Here is a 20036-nt window from a genome sequence, read left to right as displayed (position 1 = left end):
AATAAAAATTATTAAAAAAAATATTCATTTCAAAATTTTATTCATTGAATGTATAATTACATTTGAAAATGTGGGAAAAGTTTACATCACTACAAAATAAATACATCCCAACTAGGTTGGCACTTATTTATTTGTCAATCATCTGTATTTTTCAACCACAAAAAATAAAAATAAAAATATAATATACATTTAGTCATTATTTTCTGGCGGTGATGGCGAACTATCATGCATCCATGAAGATCTTGATAATTTTAAAGATTCCATATCGGCAAGCATCTCTGTTTCTTGAATGGAATCGTACATCCTTTAATCTGTTATTTCCCAATTTTTCACACATATCCCTGCTTCAATAACATCTGGCGCTAAGTTGCATCGTTTTTTACTAACTACTCTTCCACCTGCACTAAAAGCAGCTTCTTATGCAACTGTACTCACAGGAATTGTTAGTACATCACGAGCAATTATAGAAAGCACAGGATATTTGTGTTGATGTGATTTCCACCATATTAAAATATCAAAATCTTCTTGATCTTCAAATAAAATTGTATCGGTATTAAGATATTTATCTAAATCAGATGTATTATTTGGAGAACTATTTGTTGTCTTTTTTCGACTTTTCAACATTTCTAGAGCTCCTTTATAAAAAGATGAGGAGTTTGTAGATGTAGGTGGTAATTTAATAGTATTAATATCATTACCATATTTTTCTTTATAATAGTTATATAAATTATATAATAATGAATTTATTTCATTTTTAATTTCTTCAATTTTTATTTGGTCATTAAAATAAATAACTTTTAACCATTCATCCAAAGCTTCAAATTTCAATCTAGGGTCCACAATTAAAGCAATATAAAAAATTAAAGGTATTTCTCCCCAATATTTTCTAAATTTTTCTATCATTGCAAATATTGTATCATTAAATATTTCAAAACTTAAATATTTTTGAAATACAAGAAAAATATTAGTTATTTGCGTAATAACTCGATTTGAAGTTGGATAATATACACCACAAAAAATGTTTGTTGAAGTATCAAAAATTTCAAAAAGATCTCTTAAAAGATCCGCAATATGCCAATCATAATCATTTAATGCATAAATATCTGCTTCACAATCATTGTTAATTAATTGTATTTCATATAATTCGACTACTTTTCTATATTTTGTAATATTTTGTAAAAGTTTATATGTGGAATTCCATCTAATGGCCATATCCAAATTTATATTTTTTCTTTTCATATTTAACATTTTGCAACAATGAAAAAATAATTCATGTTTTGCTTGAGAACTATTAATACTATATGCAATGCCTCTAATTTTTTCCAATGTACTATCAACATTTTTTAATCCATCCTTTACAATTAAATTTAAAATATGTGCACAACAACGCACATGAAATATTTTAGCATGATCTTCTTTTACTTGCCAATATAGTTTTAGTCTATGTATTGCTGCATCATTATTAGCAGCATTATCTAATGTTATTGTCAATATTTTATCACGAATGCCTAAATCTATAATTTCATCATTTATTAAAGATGTTATATTTTTACCACTATGTGGAGCATTTATTAATTTAAATGAAATTATTCTTTTATTTAATTTCCATTCATTATCAATGTAGTGAGCAGTTATACATAAAAAACCAGTGTGAGTTAAAGATGTCCAAATATCATATGTTAAACAAATATTTCCTTCAAAATTTGCAGAAAAAATTTTTTAAATTTCTTTTTGTGTATAAAATTTTTTCATAATATCTCTTTTAACTGTATTTCCAGACCAACCTTTAAATTGAGGATTAATACCTCGTTGAATTGTTCCTACAAAATCATGAGTTTCCATCATATTGAAAGGTTGTTCTGCTCTTATTATATAATCAATCATTTCTTCACGACAGTTAGATTCATCATAAGAAAATGTTTTTAAATTTCCACTTTCATTTTTACCTAATTGCATATAATTTCTAATATCTACATTATTTTTAGTTTTACAATTTTCATGATGTCTTTTTAAATGACTTGTGTCTGCATTTGAGCCACCAGTAAGAAATTTATTACAAATTTTACATTTTGCTTTTATTTCTTTTTTATTATTTTCTAAAATTATTTCTATTCTATCAAAAAAATTCCATATATTTGAAGTAAATTTTTTGTTTGATGATATTTCATCACATGGACTAGATGAAGAAGCACTTGTCATATTATAATTATTGATAAAATATTATGCCAAAAATAATAAAGTAATAAATATAAAAAAAAATGTAACAAAAAAATAAAGTAGTAGGGGTGAAGTATGTTACTCAATTAGAGAATCGATGCAGAAATTCCTAGCAAATTTGAACTCTTGGAACCACCAATGCTTGTTTTACACCACCAACAATATTGTATAATTTGATGGAAAAATAAAAAAATTTGAAATATTGTAGAATGTGAGAGAAATAGATAGAATTTGATGAAAAAATAAAAAGGAAGAAGATGTATTTATAGGAAGGTTAAAAAAAAAAAAAAAAAAAATTGACCATGTGACCGTTGGAGGCTCCAACGGTCATATGGGAATAATGGGATGGAGCTAAGGCTCCAACGGTCATGTGACCGTTGGAGCCTTTAATTTTTTTTAAAAAAAATAATATACTTTATTTTTATATACATATAACTAACTCAATTAATAAACATAAAAAGAATGTAGCTTAGTTGGTTAAAGCCTCAAGATTAAAGCATGAGGGGAGGGGTTTGAATCCCTCCCTCTCCCTTCCCTTGTTTCATTTTGGCTTTAATAAAAAAGCCCGCCGGCCCGGCCCGCCCACCAGCCCGCCGGCCTACCATTGTTGCATGGCCCGGCCCGACCCGTTGACCAGTCAACGGGCCCATAGGCCCGGCCCGAGCTGGGCCGCAGGCCTCTTATTTATGGCCCGGCCCGCCCATTGAAGACCCCTAGGCAAAACGTTTCAAAATTGACATATTAATTTACCTAAATACTTTGCTTAAGTGTTAGAAGAGAAAAGAACATAAAAAAATAAGTTTTCAAGGTCAAAATGTTGAACCAGTCAAGGTACTGAGCCAACTGGCTCAACCGACCAGGGTATCGGTCGACCGGTTCCCTTTGCCTAATCGAGATTCGGTCGAGGAGTGCAAAGACACTCTATTTCTTCCAGTAGTCTTCCCTTCCCGGTCAAGGTATCTTTTTCCCGATCGATCTCCGGTCAAGGTTCGATCGAAGTCCTGTTGAAGTAACGGTAACCTACCAAATCATTAAATGCTCCAACAACTAGTGAATCGGTCGACCCCCAACTCGACCGATTGAGGCTGTTTTTTGTTTTTCTTGGCTCCCGAAGTTAGAAACCTATAAATAGAGAGTTTCACTTCATTTATGAGATATAGAACACCTGCATTTATTTGTCTACCCACTTGTTCTTGCCTTAAAAGTTTTCATTTATTTCTTGGTGCATTGAATCTTCAATTGCATATCCTTTAGTGCATCTTTGTGATTCATCTTAACTTTGATTTGTATTTGAGCTATCTTTGAGCTAGGTTAAGGGATTCATTCTTGTAAAATTGAGTGTTAAAGCCTTCAAGTGAGTTAAATCTTGAAGCGTTTGTGTAAGAGCCCATTGGAGCTAGAATCCAAGTGTAAAGGAGATTAAAAACTTGGTTGAAGCTTCAAGTTAATGGAACCCTCACTCGGTTAGGAGCTTGAAGAGAGTGGACGTAGGTAAGGAAGTGTCGAACCACTATAAAATTTGAGTTTGATTTTTCTAATTTTATTTCTTTATATTTGCTTCTATTATGCTTAAATTTGTTGTGTTAAAAAATAATTTGAAAAACCTAATTCACCCCCCTCTTGGGTGTTTTTCTCATTTAAGATTAACCTTTATTTTCTCATATATTATCGGATAATTATCAAAAAGACATTACAAATCAAATGATACTACATGTGCAACTCAAGTCCTATTATTTTGAACCCTGGTTTCATTCCCTTGTATCACATATAGAGTCTCATTACTTTGTAATTTACTCTTATTTGCTTGTACTTTGATTTTATTCATTTATACATTGATTTTATTTATTTGTATTTTAATCTTCTTATATTTTATTGAACACCATATAATGTCAAGAGTCTAAATTTAAATTTCAATAGGAATGAATGCACTATTTTATTATTTTTCATTATTTCTTTTGGGACCAAAAAAAAAAAAAAGTATTAAAGTGATTAAGAAAAGTATTCGACAACTTTGCCTTTTCTTTGAATTTGTTTTTAACTATAATTTTTTGAAACCGATAAATTTGATATCTTGGATATGACAATCAAACATGAGAAAATTATTTTTCTTATTTTTTTTTTCTTTTTTTAGTATGTTTTGGAAACCAAATATAGCTTTAGAGTCTTTCAATTTATCATTCTTGAATAAATAATATTGTTAAATTACTTGTGGTTTGAATACAATTTTTATTTTTATTTTTGGAAACAAAAAATATAACTTTTTAAATTAAGTTCTAAAATTTTATAAATATTAAATATAGTTGATAACTTTAATTTGGTTTCTTATTTTTAAAAATAAAAAAGACAAAAAAATTTATTAATAATACTATCAACCAAATTTTTTAATGATCATATATGAGTCACTGGGGTTAGTTTTTCTATTTAAAAATTGTTTTAAATTTTAATAAAATTACAAAAATTCAAAAATTGTCTTTAGTTTTTACATTTTTGTTACCAAATTTTGAAAACATAGTATAAACGGATTGCAAAATTTCCAAAATTATTTTAATTTCATATCATAAATTAAGGCCATGTATCACCTTAATCAAATCTTTATATGATGGAGCTTATTACAGTATTAGTCATAATCATCATCATTTGTATTGCTTTAATGGATTATAACTAGATCGAGTTTTGCACATTACTAATTAAAATCATTATTCCTTCCTCAAATTAATCACCCTTAATAATTATTATCTTTTTTTTTTTTTATTTCTCTCGATTGAGTTAAGGTTGTGATTAAGAAATCGTTTGGAATTAACTTTGAGAGAGATTAGAAATACTTAGAAAGCACCTTCTTATAGAGAGATCGGGTGTTTGACAAAGTTTTAAAAAACATAGAAAGTCATTTTTTTAAAATTATAGAATCATTTGAAGTAATTCTTAGACAATATAGGTAATTTTTCAAAAAATTACTTATATATATGCCAAAGATACTCTATCAAAACACTATGGATAAAAGTTATTTTTAAAACATATTTAAAATCAAAGGAAATAAAGTAAAAAATATTTCAAATTCTTTAATAGACTTTTATTTTAAAAATATTATACAATAATTTTTAAAAATTATTCTCAAAAACCATTTTTAAAACTATTTTTGAAAACATTTCCCAAATAGAACCCTTGTTTACCTGGATGACAATACTAGAACAAAGTATACTAGAGCACTTAGGCTATATTTCTTGAAAATTTTGAAGTAAAATAGAAGGGAAAGAAAATAGAAAAAAATGTAAAATAAAAATAAAATAAAATAAAATAAAAAATAGATTTAAAATCAATAAATTATTTTTATATATTACTTCAACCTTATTTCTCTTATTTTCCACTATTATATGAAATATAAGAAAATCCCATTTTTCTTAGTGTTTTTTCTTTCCTTAATAATTTTTGGGAATCAAATATAGCGTAAAGTGTTAAATCAAATAGGAATAATCTAGGCCAAGCTTTTGTAAAATGCAAAGCAAAGGTTAGGGTAAAAACTCCAAAATCTTCAAATAGAACTCATATAGTTAATTAACTCAGCACAAATAAAATTGGACTACCAAAAAAAAAAAAATTTACAATGCATGGGAGATTCATACGCCACTTCAAATGATCACAACCTTTGTAATCTCATCAACTCCCTGTTTTACTTCAAACCAAAAAATTTATATGGGAATGGGATATCATGCTGCATTTCACACTAAGGTCTGTTTGTATCATCCGGAAAGAAAGAAAGAAACCAGGAAGAAAATATCATCATCAACCTTGCTTCACAAGTAAGAAAATCCATGAAAAAGCATTAAAGATCCAGGCCTTTCTGATCGCTTGTATCAATCTTCCCTTTTCCAGGTGCAGTGATGACTGAAATATAAAAGCCGAGGCAGAAGAGGCTGTGAATGAAGCATAATATCCCGCCGGTGGATAGGAAAGGATGGTGTAAAATGGCGCATGAACTTGTTGTTTTGTAGTTCTCTAACATCCCTATGATCAATGTGGGGAACCCGATCGCCATTGTAATCCTGAGCAGTGAACATGGAGCTTTTTCTTGTCAAAATTCATGCTATCAATTTCCATAATTTGTATCAGAACTCTAATATAGACAGAAAGAATGAAGATGATTGTGATGGGCTATATATAGGATGAGGGTGGTCCAAATGGCAGCCACTGGGCTTTATATTTTTTATTAAAGGCCGGAGTTGTTTGGGCCGAGCTTGGGCCTGGGTTTTGGGTTTATTAAATCTCATTACAAGGTCCACCCACAGTGAGACTTGGTAAGGAGAAAAATGACCCAAAGAAATAATGGAAGGCCATTGAGGGAATGCGCAATTAATGTTCCAAACATTAAGGCCATGTTTGGTTCCAAGATTACTAAGAAAAGAAAAAAAAATGGTAAAGAAAATAATTTTCTTATATTTACTTTTATTATAAAAAATAAGAAAAAAATCAAATATAATTAAAATTAATTAGAAATTTATAAATTTTAAGTTATTTAATTTTTATATAGAAAAAAAAGAGGTGAAATAAATTTAAAATAGTATATAAAAATAATTTATTAATTTTAAATTATTTTTTTATTTTTCTTTACTTTTTCTTTTTTCTATTTTTCCTCTCTTTTTTCATTCCTTTGTATTTTCCTTCAAACTTTTCGGAACCAAATATAACTTAAGGGTATATTTGGTTGCGGGAAAATGGAAGGAAAAGAAAATATAAAGGGAAAAGTAGAAGGAAAGAAGAATTGAGAAAAAAAATTAAATTCAATAAATTACTTTTATATGTTATTTCAAATTCATTTTACTTATTTGAATTCATCGATATAAAGATTAAATAATTTGAAAATATATAAAATTTTAACTAATTTTAATTATATTTTATTTTATTATTATTTTTCATAAGATAATTTTTTTAACAAATTTTTTCTTTTTTTTTTTTACTATCTTTCGGACCAAACATATTCTAAACAAATTAGTTTTTCGGGTAAATTATTTGAAATATTTAATAATTATTTCTATTAAGATTTTCTGTCAAACAAACACGTGTACATTACAGCATGAGTTTTGTTTGTGCCTCCCAACCACATCAACTTTCTGTTTAGTCCAACCGGAGAATCCTAGGTGAATAGATTATTAGACATTTTTGGTACTTTAAAAAACTAAAATGTTTGTTTTTTGGGTGAATAGAAAAAGCCAAAATATTTTACCTATTCAACTAAAAGTACCTTATTGATATTAACCAACATAACTAAAATAAACTTATTATCAATAAATTTAATTTAATTATATTGATTGATGTCAATGAATTACTTTTAGCTGAATAGAAAAAGTCAAATAATTTTTGCTTTTTCTATTTAGCCAAATATTTTGGTTTTTTCCATTCAACCAAAAAATAAATACCATCCCTTCAACTTTTTTCAACTTAAAAAATATCAATTTTTGATAATAAAAAATATCCTTATTTTTTCTTGTAAAAGTAATATTTTCTTTTAAAATACACATATAAATAATGAAAATATCAAATGGTATTTATGTCAAAAATAGGTTATTCTTCAAGTTCAAATACAGGGGAGGTTAGTTTTACAAATTTGGAATGTTTTCATCATTTTTAATCTATTAATCATATTTTTTTAATAAAAAAAATTATATATTATATAAAAATTATCATAGCTAAAAATAGAGAATAATAAGAAGTGTACGGACTGGCACTAAAAGATCACTTTTGAACGTGGGAGAGATGTATTTGTATACAATTATGCAACCACAATAATTCTTAAGCCAATTATTAGATATGGTTAAATTAATTTGGCAGTCTTGTCTTGAAGCTCGCATCTTTATGAGATTATCTTCTACTTGGATTAATAAATGTGACATTATTGGTATATCCCAATGTTCCAAACATGTCTTTTATATATTTATCATCAATAATTAAAAATCTATTTAATATTGATTTTAGAAAACACTTTTAACATTTTTAATATTTAAATGATAAAAAGTTTTAAGTGTTAAAAAAATTAAAAACGCTTTCTAAAAGCATCATCAATCGGCTCTAATCAACCTAAGATTAATCAAATTAAAAATAGATATAGAAGTATACATACCATGAGAAAATGAGGAAAGCAAATGATAAATGCCTATTAGTTCTTGATTTGTCTAGCTGATCTGCCAAGAAAATGCACATGCAGCCACCGAGCACGTTGGCTACAAGGTGGGCTAGAGCCAGCAGCACAGACGCAAGCAATCCAAGCTTGAAAGCTTCATAGCTCCCTTTGCACTCATATACCCACATCCTCCTATGTTTCACCTGTTCATACAAACCAACCCCAAAACAAAAACAAAAACAAAATCAAATCTATGAATCCTGCAACATATCTTGATTGAAACCCTAGCAAGGTTTCAAATGAAAAGTTAGACAGAAGCCTTTTTTTTTTCTGGGGGAGAGGGGGAGGATGGAAATGAAAACATGCCTTGTTTAGGGCAAGTTGTGCTTCAATGCCTAGAATCCCAGCAGCAGCATCCATTACTAGGACCGAAAAACATACAAAGGCGCATATTTTTGCCATTTTTTCACAACTCTAGGGCTTCGGAACAGCATATAATATAGAGAAGAAGATGAAAATGAAAGAAAGTAAACATCACTGATGGGGAGTTGGCTCACTATAATATACTAGTGAAATGAATGGGTAGGAAAATAAGTACTTGCAGAAACAACAAATAATTGCCACGCGATGAATGGAAAATTCTACGATGGTACTCATCTCTATTTTTTCTCTGAAGTACTTACACTTTTTGGACAGATCAATAAGGAAAGTATACATGTAAAGTTATGATTCATCATTGCTTTTTTTATTGGATGGCTGAGATTAACTCCTTCGTACCTAACCTACCTATGTCTACTTCACTTGAGATTCTATCAAAAGCAATTCTCATAAAGGCAGAACCCTATATTTCAGCACATTTTGCTAGTATATGAGAGAGTGATTTGATGAAGGAAGTTCAGCTTTCTTTGTCAATACAATCACGCATGATTTTAGATCTCCCTCTCTCTCTCTCTCTCTCTCTCTCTCTCCAGCCTCTTCATTAGCTAAATGCTAGATTTGGTAGTATTACTCTCTCTCTCTCTCTCTCTCTCTCTCTCTCTCTCTCTCCAGCCTCTTCATTAGCTAAATGCTATATTTGGTAGTATTACACTCTCTCTCTCTCTCTCTCTCCGGCCTTTTCATTAGCTAAATGCTAGATTTGGTTGTATCACATTTGTTTCTTATATCTTTTTCTTCAGTCTCTTTATTAGGTGAAGATTCTTTACCGGTTGGTGAGGTCTGATTATTAAACTAAATCTATCAATTCCCTTTTTTTGGAAATTTTCACAATAAATGGTAACTTAATTAATTTGAACATGAAGCACATGAATCATGGGATGAGTCCAAAATGGGTATAAGGTTAATTAGCTTTTTAGCGGCACGGTCACTAGGAAATTAATGTGGCTCATGATTTTTGATCTTTATCATGTAGGGAGGGATTTGGAGCTTGAGGTGACTGGAAGTTGGACTGTTCTCCAAAGTTTCAGTCCTATACTCTGTAAGACTTGGTTTTGTCAAGGTGTTTGTTCATGGTTTCTGAATCTAGTTGTTGTGTATTGGATAGTTTTTTAAGTTTGTAGGTGGGGCTGATCCACATTGATGGTCTAAATTAAGATGTTGGTTAGGTTGGATACATATATAGGACAAGTTATCCACCTTCTAGGAAATGGGTGCCCAAGTTTCGAGGGAGGAAGCGAGACAAGTTATTAATGTTGGGTACGTGATCATGGTCATAGACATCGTCTTATATGATACATAGGGAGACATGCTCATCCAAGGAGAATCTTGAGAATCTAGAGGTGATTTTCATAATTATTCGATGCCTTGGCTAAGAGAGTGAAAGGAAATTAATTTTAGAATATTTTCTTATATATATTTTTGTTGGAATTATTCTTTATTATATAAAATTTCAAAACTATCAAAATACACTCAACTTTACATTTCGGTAATAAAGACGAGTCATTTTTTCTTTTAAATGCACGTGACTTCCATGTAGATATGATGTGAAAGAAAGTCTTTTAATAATTATTGTCTGATTAAAAGTTTCTAACATTAGGAATTGATTCACATTGGTTTTTATAGTCATTTTAAAAAGTGTTTTTGGTTTTTTAACTGTTAAATTTTTTTAATTTTTAAATATTAGAAATATTAAAAATACTTTACAAATTTACTATTAAACAGATTCTTAGATTGAAACACTCTTAACCGATATATATTGCTTTTAATTATTAATAACGCTTCCGTTTGAATAATTGAAAATGATTCAAGTTAAGGTGCTTTTAGTTTATAACGTCTTCTTAATAATTATTTGATTTGAAATACGTCGAAGAACAATTATTTGGTATTTGAATATAATTAAACAAAAGGAATAATTTGATGGCATTCTTAGTGCTAAAATTAGTAAACCGTTTTCCGGTTGTACCTCGAATCATCCCTCATTGTCCTCTGTGTTCACATGAACAAGGATGGAGGGCAGAGAGTGCTCTAGGGTGGTAGGATCGAGTTCCTTCTCGAGTTTTTTATTATTATTTTATAGAATCCTAGGCTCCTATCTAGTTATTAATTAATTGATTAATTTATTTATTTAATTTAATGGGACAAAATAAAAAATTGGCCACACCTGCAACATATTTGACTTTGCACCCCATGTTAGCCCATATGGGGTTCTGTGTATATTGTTTTGGCTACAAGAATTCCCACCGGGCTTATCCAAATTTTGTTGTTTGTTTGGGAAGGTTTCCAAACAACATTAATTCATGGAAACTGTATGAGAAGGACGTGGCACCAACATGCCTGCGCCTGCCAAGCATTTTTTTTTTTTTAATTTATTTCATCTCTACGAAGTAAGAATGGTAAGAAGACAAATTCGTCTCCCTCCCAAACTGTTTCGTTTATTTAAAATAATTTTATTTCAGTCTCATTAAAAATATTAAATGAGGTGATGCAAGATGAGACGGGTATTTGAATTTTTCATATTTGTCATGTTTAACCTTTTTAATAAAAATTTATTTTTAAAAACATTATTTTAAAACATGTTTAATTATATTAAAATAATTATATTTTATAAATAATTAAATATTATAATTTTTTATAACTAATTTTATTAAAACTGTTTATTTAAAATAATTTTTATTTCCGTCTCATTAAAAATATTAAATGAGATGATGTAGGTTGAGACAGGTATTTGAATTTGTCATATTTGTCATGTTTGCCATGTTTAACTTTTTTCAATAAAAATTAATTTTTAAAAACGTTATTTTAAAAAGTGTTTAATTATATTAAAATAATTATATTTTATAAATAATTAAAATATTATAATTTTTTATAACTTGTTTTATTGAAAATTTTTTTATTAATTTATTTTATCTCTCTCTATATATATATATATTAAAAAAAGAAATAAAATTTAAATTAATTTAATTTTATATATAATTAGGAATGGCGTAAGTTCTCTCTAGCCTCTCTCTTATTTTTAAAGAGAGGAGGGAAATAAATTAAAAAAAAAAAAAAAACCACCAACGATGACAAAGTGGCCTCTTAAAAAATGAAGCCCGTTGGCGTAGTTGCAGCCCAAAATTTGCAACGCAGTCAGATTGGGCCATGACCTAGCCTGGACCCAAAGCCCATTGTCGACTCTAACGAGGCCCCACATTTTCATCTGGCCCCTGCTTTTCCCTATCCCACCGCCACCGACTCAGAATAAAGGCATTGTGTTAAGAAAAAACCATATAAATAATGGGGCACATTCACTTTTCAAATTTGACAAAAAAATAATAAATTTATTTAATTTCTAATCTTAGAATAAAATAAAATGCTTCAAAACTAGACATTTAAGGCCTACTTTGGTAGAAGAGAGAATTGTTTTTAAAATTATTAAATAAATTATTTTTTAATTCAATTTTAAAATGTTTTCATTTTTTTATTAGCTTTTTAAAATTATTTAACATACTTTCATAAAGAATAAATCGAGAAAATCATATTTTATTTTTAACTTTTCAAAACATTTTGTTTGAGAAATAATTAAAATATTTTTCAGAATTATTATATATATATATATATATATATATATATATATATATATTAAATTAAGTTTGAAAATGTTGCAAATCAAACTTAATCTTTGGTTTGTTTTACCAAGGAGGATCCATAAAATTAATTAATAAAAAATAAAAAATGGAAAATGGAAAACCACCCACTTGTAAATGCATATGAGTCCATTTGGGTAAATGTGAAGTGGCAACAAAATTGAAAGCTAAAAGGATCATGTGCTTGCATTTATGGCCTAATCTACATACAACAAACCCTTTGAATACAACCTCCCTTCCTCCTTCCATGGCTTTTGCTCCCCACATTTTCCTTGGATTTTAGAAACCCAAGAATTGTAATCAAATTCCTTTCACATCACTTTTTCATGGACTTGCCCCCATCTCCACTTCACCCTTTTAAGGTTCATTCTAATTCTAAATTCCAATATGTAACAAATTTATACATCAATAACCACCCCAAATGATAAAAAAGTGCTTTTGGCATTTCTCTTTTTCACAACTTTTTTCTACTTTTCAAAATTGAAAGAAAAGTGGACATAGAGACTAGTGTTCAAAGCTAATAATATCCTCTCCTTTTTCGAAAATACCACTTGTCTTTGAAGTTTGGATTCCATTATTGCTTTTGCCCTCTCACCTTCCATTTAAGGGTTTGCGTGGGTGAATCCAAAATATAACTATTATACATTTGGTGTTGTCCGTATGAAGTGCTCATGGCTTATGGGCACATCCAAACACTTTGAAAGAATTTGGGTCCACACATCCAATTTTACTTTACTTTGGATAGGGGATTCAATTGATATAGTGTAGTATCCACTAGTCTAGATTTTCATATGCTCGGAGTTCTCTTCTTCACTTCTTCCCTTCTTCCCTTGAAAGCCACCTTTTGTACTAAAGGAGAATGTGTGAAAGCTCCATCTCTGTTTTTACTTACTTTTCTCATATATGATGGATAGTTTTGTAGCATTTGATCTCAAGGCTAGTAAATACTTTAATATCATGGTGCATACACTCATTTTATTCATGGATTCGGTAAATATGATGGATAATTTTGCACCATTTGATCTCAAGGCTCACAAATACTTCAATATCATGGTGTATACACGCACTTTACTTATAAACTCTATCGAAGATATGATCACTATTCTTTGCATTTAATGAGTCCACAATCAATATTCTAACTATAACTTTTATATCAATCATAGAAAATAAGAAAGAATTATTTTTGTTATTATTCTCTTAAGATTATCTTCTTTTTGTTGTATAAAATATTGGTCTTGTTTTAAACTATAACATAATTTATCTATCATTTTTGAAACAAACCAAGAAGTGGTACAAGGATAATGAAAGAAAGGAAATCAATTAGTTACTCATCATCCTTAATTTCAATAAAATTATGAAACATGATCTTTAAATGTAAATTCTTACGTTGAGTTGTTAATTTAAGTTAACAAATTTGTTCCACTTATCATAATTTAATATTTTTTTAATTAATTATATTTTATCTTTTATTAAATATTTAAGTTTGTTATATGATCAACCTAAAATACCATAGGTAAGTATAAAGAGGTAAGGAAAAGATTAAGAGGGTGTTTATTTTTTTTTTAATTTTTTGTTGAAAACAATTTGCTTTTAACTTTAGGTTATTTGTTTTTCTACTTTTTCATAACTTATTATAAACTTTTTGCTGAATAGAAAAAGTCAATACTCAATGGAAAAAATAACATGTTGATTTTTTTTAAACTTTTTAATGCTTAATAAAATATTACAAAAATAAACAACTTAATATTTAACACTATTAAATATTAAAATTTTATTTATAGTTAAAGTAAAAAAACCAAACACCACCTAAGTTGAAAATACCATAGGGTGCTTAAGACATAATGCTCTAAAATTCTGTACATAATTCTTTTCATATTTTAAAGAAAATTCTAAATTTCGTTCATTAGGTTTTTTATCCTATAAATACTATGCCATAAGGGTTGTTTTTTTTTTTTTCCTTTTATGCAAATTTTGAAAAAAAAAATTTGGATTATGTCTTATGCAATTAATTTCTCTTCGCCTACTCTAATTATTAAAGATGACCTAATAATAAAAACTTTAGGCCAAAAGGAGTTACTACCCCTGTTGGTACTTCAGAATCAAAATTTGCAAACTTTAAAGCTCAATTATTTAGAACAATAAGCTTTTATTTCAATTGCTAAGAAGATAAAAAAAAAATTAAATTAAATTAAATTTAATAAAAATCTGTCCACTTGTTTGACAAATAGTTTGGAAAAAATATGACTTAAAAAATTAAAAATAGAAGTTATGAAAATATCACTTCTCATAGAAGTTTTATTTTAGGCTGCATAAAAAATTGTTTCATATTTAAAAAAAAATTATGTCAATATTATCTTAAGATTATGACTTTAAGTTCAAATATATATATATATTTAGAATTATGACATAGCAATTTTTAACTTCTAAAAAAATAATAAATAAATAAAATACTTCAAAGCTCGACTATTTTAAATTTTACTTCTACTATTACAACAAAAAAGTCGAAAAACAACTATCCCACATATAAACTCTAGTTTTGAATGATAATTTTTCTAAATTTTCTTACAAAAGCAACATAACCTTTAAACTAAAATTTCAACATTATAGATGTTTGACAAGCTTTTAACAAAAAAAAAAAAAAAATTTCTTAAAATTTTACTCTAAAAATATTATTTTTTAAAACAAACTTGAGGTATTATCAATTGTGTTTTTAGAAAATATTTTAAAAATCTTTATATTATACATAAATGTGTGTAATACCTCTATTAAAATAAGTAAAAAAATTAAAAGTCTGTTTAATTATGTGATTTAGAAATAGTTTTTTCGTTTTAAAAAATAAAAAACTATTTTAAAAAATTTATAACATTGTTTGATTATTGTTATTTGAAAATAATTTTAAAAAATAAAGTGAAATAAATAATAAGTAAAAATTATTTTAATGAATTTTTAAAAACAAAAAAAAAATATAAACATGTTTAATCATGTTTTCTTAAATTTGTTTTTTAAAACTAATTTTTATTCTTTTAACTTAAAAGCAGTTTTTAAAATTAAGTTTCAGAAAATATGATTAAACAAATCCTAAATTTTTTTGAAAACGTTACCAAAAAATCGGTTACATTGCTGCACAAGCTGAAAAACATAATATTTGGACACATCACATGTGCACCAATGCACCATTGAGTTAAAAGTAACGCACCCATTTTGTACTTGTAGGGACAACATTTTGAAAGTTTCTCCTTTATTTCACGGCATTAATATTCAAATTCATTATTTCTTTAATAATTATAAAATAGAATTCAACAGCTGAAAACTTTCTAAAAGCACATTATCTTCCAAGAAAAAGTTGGCATGGTCTTGGGACCAACAAGTCCCACAGAAAAAAGTTATAAAACCGAACCATTAGAAATTAGTAAATAATTTTTCCATATTCCAACATAGATATTTACCCTCTGTTTGGCAGTACTCCCAAATTATCATTTTCCTTTTTACAAATTTTTTTATTTTTTAAAAGATAAAAATAATAAACTTGGTTGTGCATCTTCTTCTATTACTAAAATGCCGAAAATAATATTTTTATTTAAAATGACATATTTTATAATAATATTTCAAACAAGTAAATAATTTTTATTCTAATAAAGTTATGTTTGGTTACAAAAGTTTGAACGAAAATGTAAAAAAATAAAATAAAAAGGAAAATAAAAAGAAAAAGAAAAGTGAAGAAAAATAAAAAATAAATTTAAAATTAATAAATTATTTTTATGTATCCCTTTAAGCTTTTTTTCACATATTTAACTCTTTTATACAATGATTAAATAATTTTAAAATATATAAATTTCTTAATAATTTTAATTATATTTGATTTCTTTTTATATTTTTAATAATGAAACCAAATATGAGAAACCTTTTTCCTTTTTTTTTTTTTTTCTTTTCGTTACTATTTTTCAAGAATCAAATATAACCTTTATATTTTTTTTTTGAGAATTTAATAGTCCAAAACAGGATAGTAGATTTTAAAAATTAAGAAAAGGAAAAGGAAAGTAACTTAATAATAGAGGTTATCAAAATGGTCCCTCATGCTTTTTAATTCTCGAGTTATCGGATAATTTTGACTTTTCAAATCTAAGTTTGTATGACTTGTTGACTCTGTGATTTATAAAATTATTAAATAAATAATTTTGAATAGTCTCCAAATTTGAGTTAAAATGATAAAATAATAATAATTTGTACATTTGATAATTAGTTTTCATAACCAATAATATTTTATTTGACAGATTGAGGATGACTGTAATTTATTAGACCAAAAAAGTTGTTAGAGTTAATCATGGGTCTGATTGCATGGCATGACCCTATCAATCAACATCTTAAAATAAGTCTGAGTTATAATACTTTTTTCTTCAGCTTATAGGACAAAATTAATTGATATAAGAGCTAAGCAAGGTTTCTTTTGTTGCTTTTTGAAAACTTTTTGACGTATATATATGTATAGCATAAGCTTGAGTTTTTTTTTTTTTTGGGTTATAATAAATTTAGCAGATATTCTTAGTTGTATGGGTTATGAAGAAAGATTCTTGAGACCTGGGGATGGAGTAAATGAGCTGTGATTCAAATGAAAATTTCAATTCAAATTGAGAAGTGACAGATGAGGGAGGCAATAAAAACCAAAATCAGTGTCCCTTTCTGGTTGTTTTACAGTGTGCCTTAAACTCAGTTAATGTTATTTATTGGTGCTGCAGAACAAGGTTTTTCAGGATCCTTGTCATGTTCCCCAAGCCCCAAAGAAAGATTCTCATTTTCTTGAATTTATGTATTTTGTTTTCTCTCTTCTTAATGGGCTTCCTTGGTTTCTGGTTTTGAGGACACCCGTTTCACAAAACCCTCCAAAAATGCTTTTTGGTGAGGCTCTGTACATTGTGGTTTTGAGAAGAAAAGTTTGAACTTTTTTTTCTGAGTGTTTGATGTAAAGTTCCGATTTGGTTTGTTCATAAATATTGGTTTAGCGGAGTTGTTGCGTCACTGGTAGGTTCAAGAAGTGGAAAGGAAATTGCAGGGGAAGAGTCTGTTTCTTTAGTATTTGGCTCTCTTTTTCAGCTTTAATGGTGGAAAAAGAAGGAAAATGGCAAGGGAAAGTGATGTGCTTTTGGGAGTGAACAGTAGAAAAAAGTTGCAGAGAAGTGCTGTGAAGCTCTGAAGATTGAGAAAAGAAAATAGAAGAAACGCTGGAGGAAAAAAAGAAAGAAAATAAGGGGAAAAATATGCCAACAGTTTGGCTTTCCCTGAGGAGATCTCTGCATTGCAAATCAGAGCCATCAGATGTCCATGATCCAAAGGCCAGGAGACAACTGAGCACAATCTTGACTAAAAAACCATGCAGGTCTGGTTGTTCAAGGTCTATAGCAAATCTGAAAGATGTCATACATGGAAGTAAGAGACACATGGAGAAGCCACCAAGTTGCAGCCCAAGATCTATTGGGAGCAGTGAATTTCTAAACCCAATAACCCATGAAGTGATTCTCAGCAATTCAAGGTGTGAGCTTAAAATCACTGGTTTTGGTGGTTTCCAAGAAGGCGGTGGTGGTGGTGGTGTGGTGGTGGTGGTGGTGGTGGGGTGTTGGGACTGGTGGTGGCTCAACCTTTGTGGGTACTTTAAGACCTGGTACACCTGGCCCTGGAGGCCACCCTACAATGCACTATTTCAAGAGCCCATCAACTCCTCCAAGAAAGTCCCCTTTTCTTTTATCAGATAGAGAAGGGTCTGGATTTGGGGGTTCTGCCATTTTTGGGGGTGGAAGTGGAGCTATTCATTCAAACAATAGGGCTTCCCTTGACACAGATTCTAATGGGGCTTCAGCAGTCACATGCCATAAGTGTGGTGAGCAGTTTAGCAAGTGGGAAGCTGTTGAAACTCATCATCTCTCTAAGCATGCAGGTAAAAAACCTTTATTTTCATTTTCATCGCCATGTTTTTTCGGCCATTTTCATTCATGGGTCAGTGCTTGGTTTCTAATTTTTTTTTTCCAAGTCACAGATTCGTTTTTTCTATTCTAATTTGCACCCATTGTTCTGTTTTCCCCCTGTTTGAATCCTTTGCTCTCTTATCCTCTGATTTCCAAATCACATACATCCTTCTGACCACTAAATGCAGCATACTATAACCATGTACGCACATTCCTATAAACTCCACATCGTAATTTGCCATATTGGGTTGATTTATGTCCTGTTAATTTGAAACCGTAGTCTTGATTCCTTAGCAACTTTCCCATTCTTCAAGAACTTTTTCTTTTTCTCCTCTCTCCTTTCTGAAATACCGGCACCTTTCAATCTTTTTTGAGACACCCATCTCCCTTTTTCTGCAGATTTGCAGACAAAACTTCCAAAATTTACTATTCCAATCTATCCATAGAATCAATAGTTTAGTCTCCTCTTGTGCTTCTGGTATCTTATTACCTGCCTAAAATGTATGACGACCATACCTTTCAATTGCAATTTTTAGAATTCAATTAGTTCTTATTTTTAAGATTTTGGAGTAGTTTTAAATTTCAGCAGCTCACCATCTGTTCTCTGTGGTAGTTACTGAACTTGTGGAAGGCGACTCATCAAGGAAAATCGTTGAAATAATATGCCGTACAAGTTGGTTGAAATCTGAGAATCATTGTGGCAGAATTGAGAGGGTGCTGAAGGTTCACAACATGCAGAAGACTCTTGGTCGATTTGAAGAATATAGGGAAATGGTGAAGACAAAAGCCAGCAAACTCCCCAAGAAACATCCACGCTGCCTAGCCGATGGGAATGAGCTCCTGAGGTTCTATGGCACAACCATGACTTGTGCGCTTGGGGTTAATGGTTCCTCCAATCTCTGCATATCAGATAAATGCTGTGTTTGTAGAATTATAAGACATGGGTTCTCTGCTAAGAAGGAGCTCAAGGGTGGGATAGGGGTTTTCACCACTTCCACAAGTGGGAGAGCTTTTGAATCTATAGGAGTCTATGACGAAGATCCATCTATAAGGAAGGCATTGATAGTTTGCAGAGTGATTGCTGGAAGGGTTCATAGGCCCCTGGAGAACATTCAAGACATGGCTGGCCAATCCGGGTTTGATTCATTGGCTGGAAAAGTGGGTCTATATTCAAATTTGAGGAGCTCTATTTGCTGAATCCTAGAGCCCTCCTTCCTTGCTTTGTGGTAATCTGCAAACCTTGAAGAAAAAAAGAAAGAAAAACACATGCTTAAGTTGATATTATGGAGGTCATGGGAATCCTTTTTTTAGTTTTTGGTAGAGGTTTTTTGTTTTTTTTTTTCCCTTTTGAAAGAATTTTGATTCTTCTCAAACTTGTTGTGATTTGCCCATAGATAAAATTTGTGATTCTCTATGTCAACTGTATCTGCCATCTCCGAATATTCTCATATGTCATGGTATTGTACTTCTCTTTATTCATTAATGGCTTGTATTTGTTGATGCAAACACTTATAAAATCTGTATATTTCCTTCACCATACTGAGAGCTACATACCACATATAACAAACTTCATTGCAGCTAGTTGCAGAATTCGGCATTCAGAAATAAACCCAGAAAACATCATCAGAAGGTCAGAAGGTAGTGCATGAAAATATGCAACTATCTTAGGAAGGTGAGTTCTCTCCAGAA

At 29.3% G+C, this 20036-nt stretch overlaps 2 protein-coding genes across 2 annotated transcripts; one reads left to right on the top strand and one right to left on the bottom strand.

Moving 5' to 3' along the window:
- Positions 1–5906: 5906 nt before the first annotated feature.
- LOC117909436 lies at positions 5907–8845 on the bottom strand. Its single transcript, XM_034823479.1, has 3 exons — positions 8696–8845; positions 8330–8532; positions 5907–6257 (listed from the first exon to the last, which is right to left on the bottom strand). The coding sequence occupies exons 1-3, from the start codon at positions 8789–8791 to the stop codon at positions 6038–6040; spliced, it is 519 nt and encodes a 172-aa protein (XP_034679370.1). The 5' UTR covers positions 8792–8845; the 3' UTR covers positions 5907–6037.
- Positions 8846–17013: 8168 nt separating this feature from the next.
- On the top strand, positions 17014–19881 carry LOC117909224. Its single transcript, XM_034823168.1, is given in 4 exon segments — positions 17014–17993; positions 17995–18319; positions 18961–19521; positions 19524–19881. Coding segments are annotated over 4 exon segments (1302 nt in total). The 5' UTR covers positions 17014–17645; the 3' UTR covers positions 19592–19881.
- Positions 19882–20036: the final 155 nt, after the last annotated feature.

Source organism: Vitis riparia, chromosome 19 (assembly GCF_004353265.1).
Source record: "Vitis riparia cultivar Riparia Gloire de Montpellier isolate 1030 chromosome 19, EGFV_Vit.rip_1.0, whole genome shotgun sequence".
Lineage (NCBI taxonomy): Eukaryota > Viridiplantae > Streptophyta > Magnoliopsida > Vitales > Vitaceae > Vitis > Vitis riparia.
The sequence above is the reverse complement of the archived record's forward strand: the minus strand, read 5'-3'. Positions and strand labels throughout refer to the sequence as shown.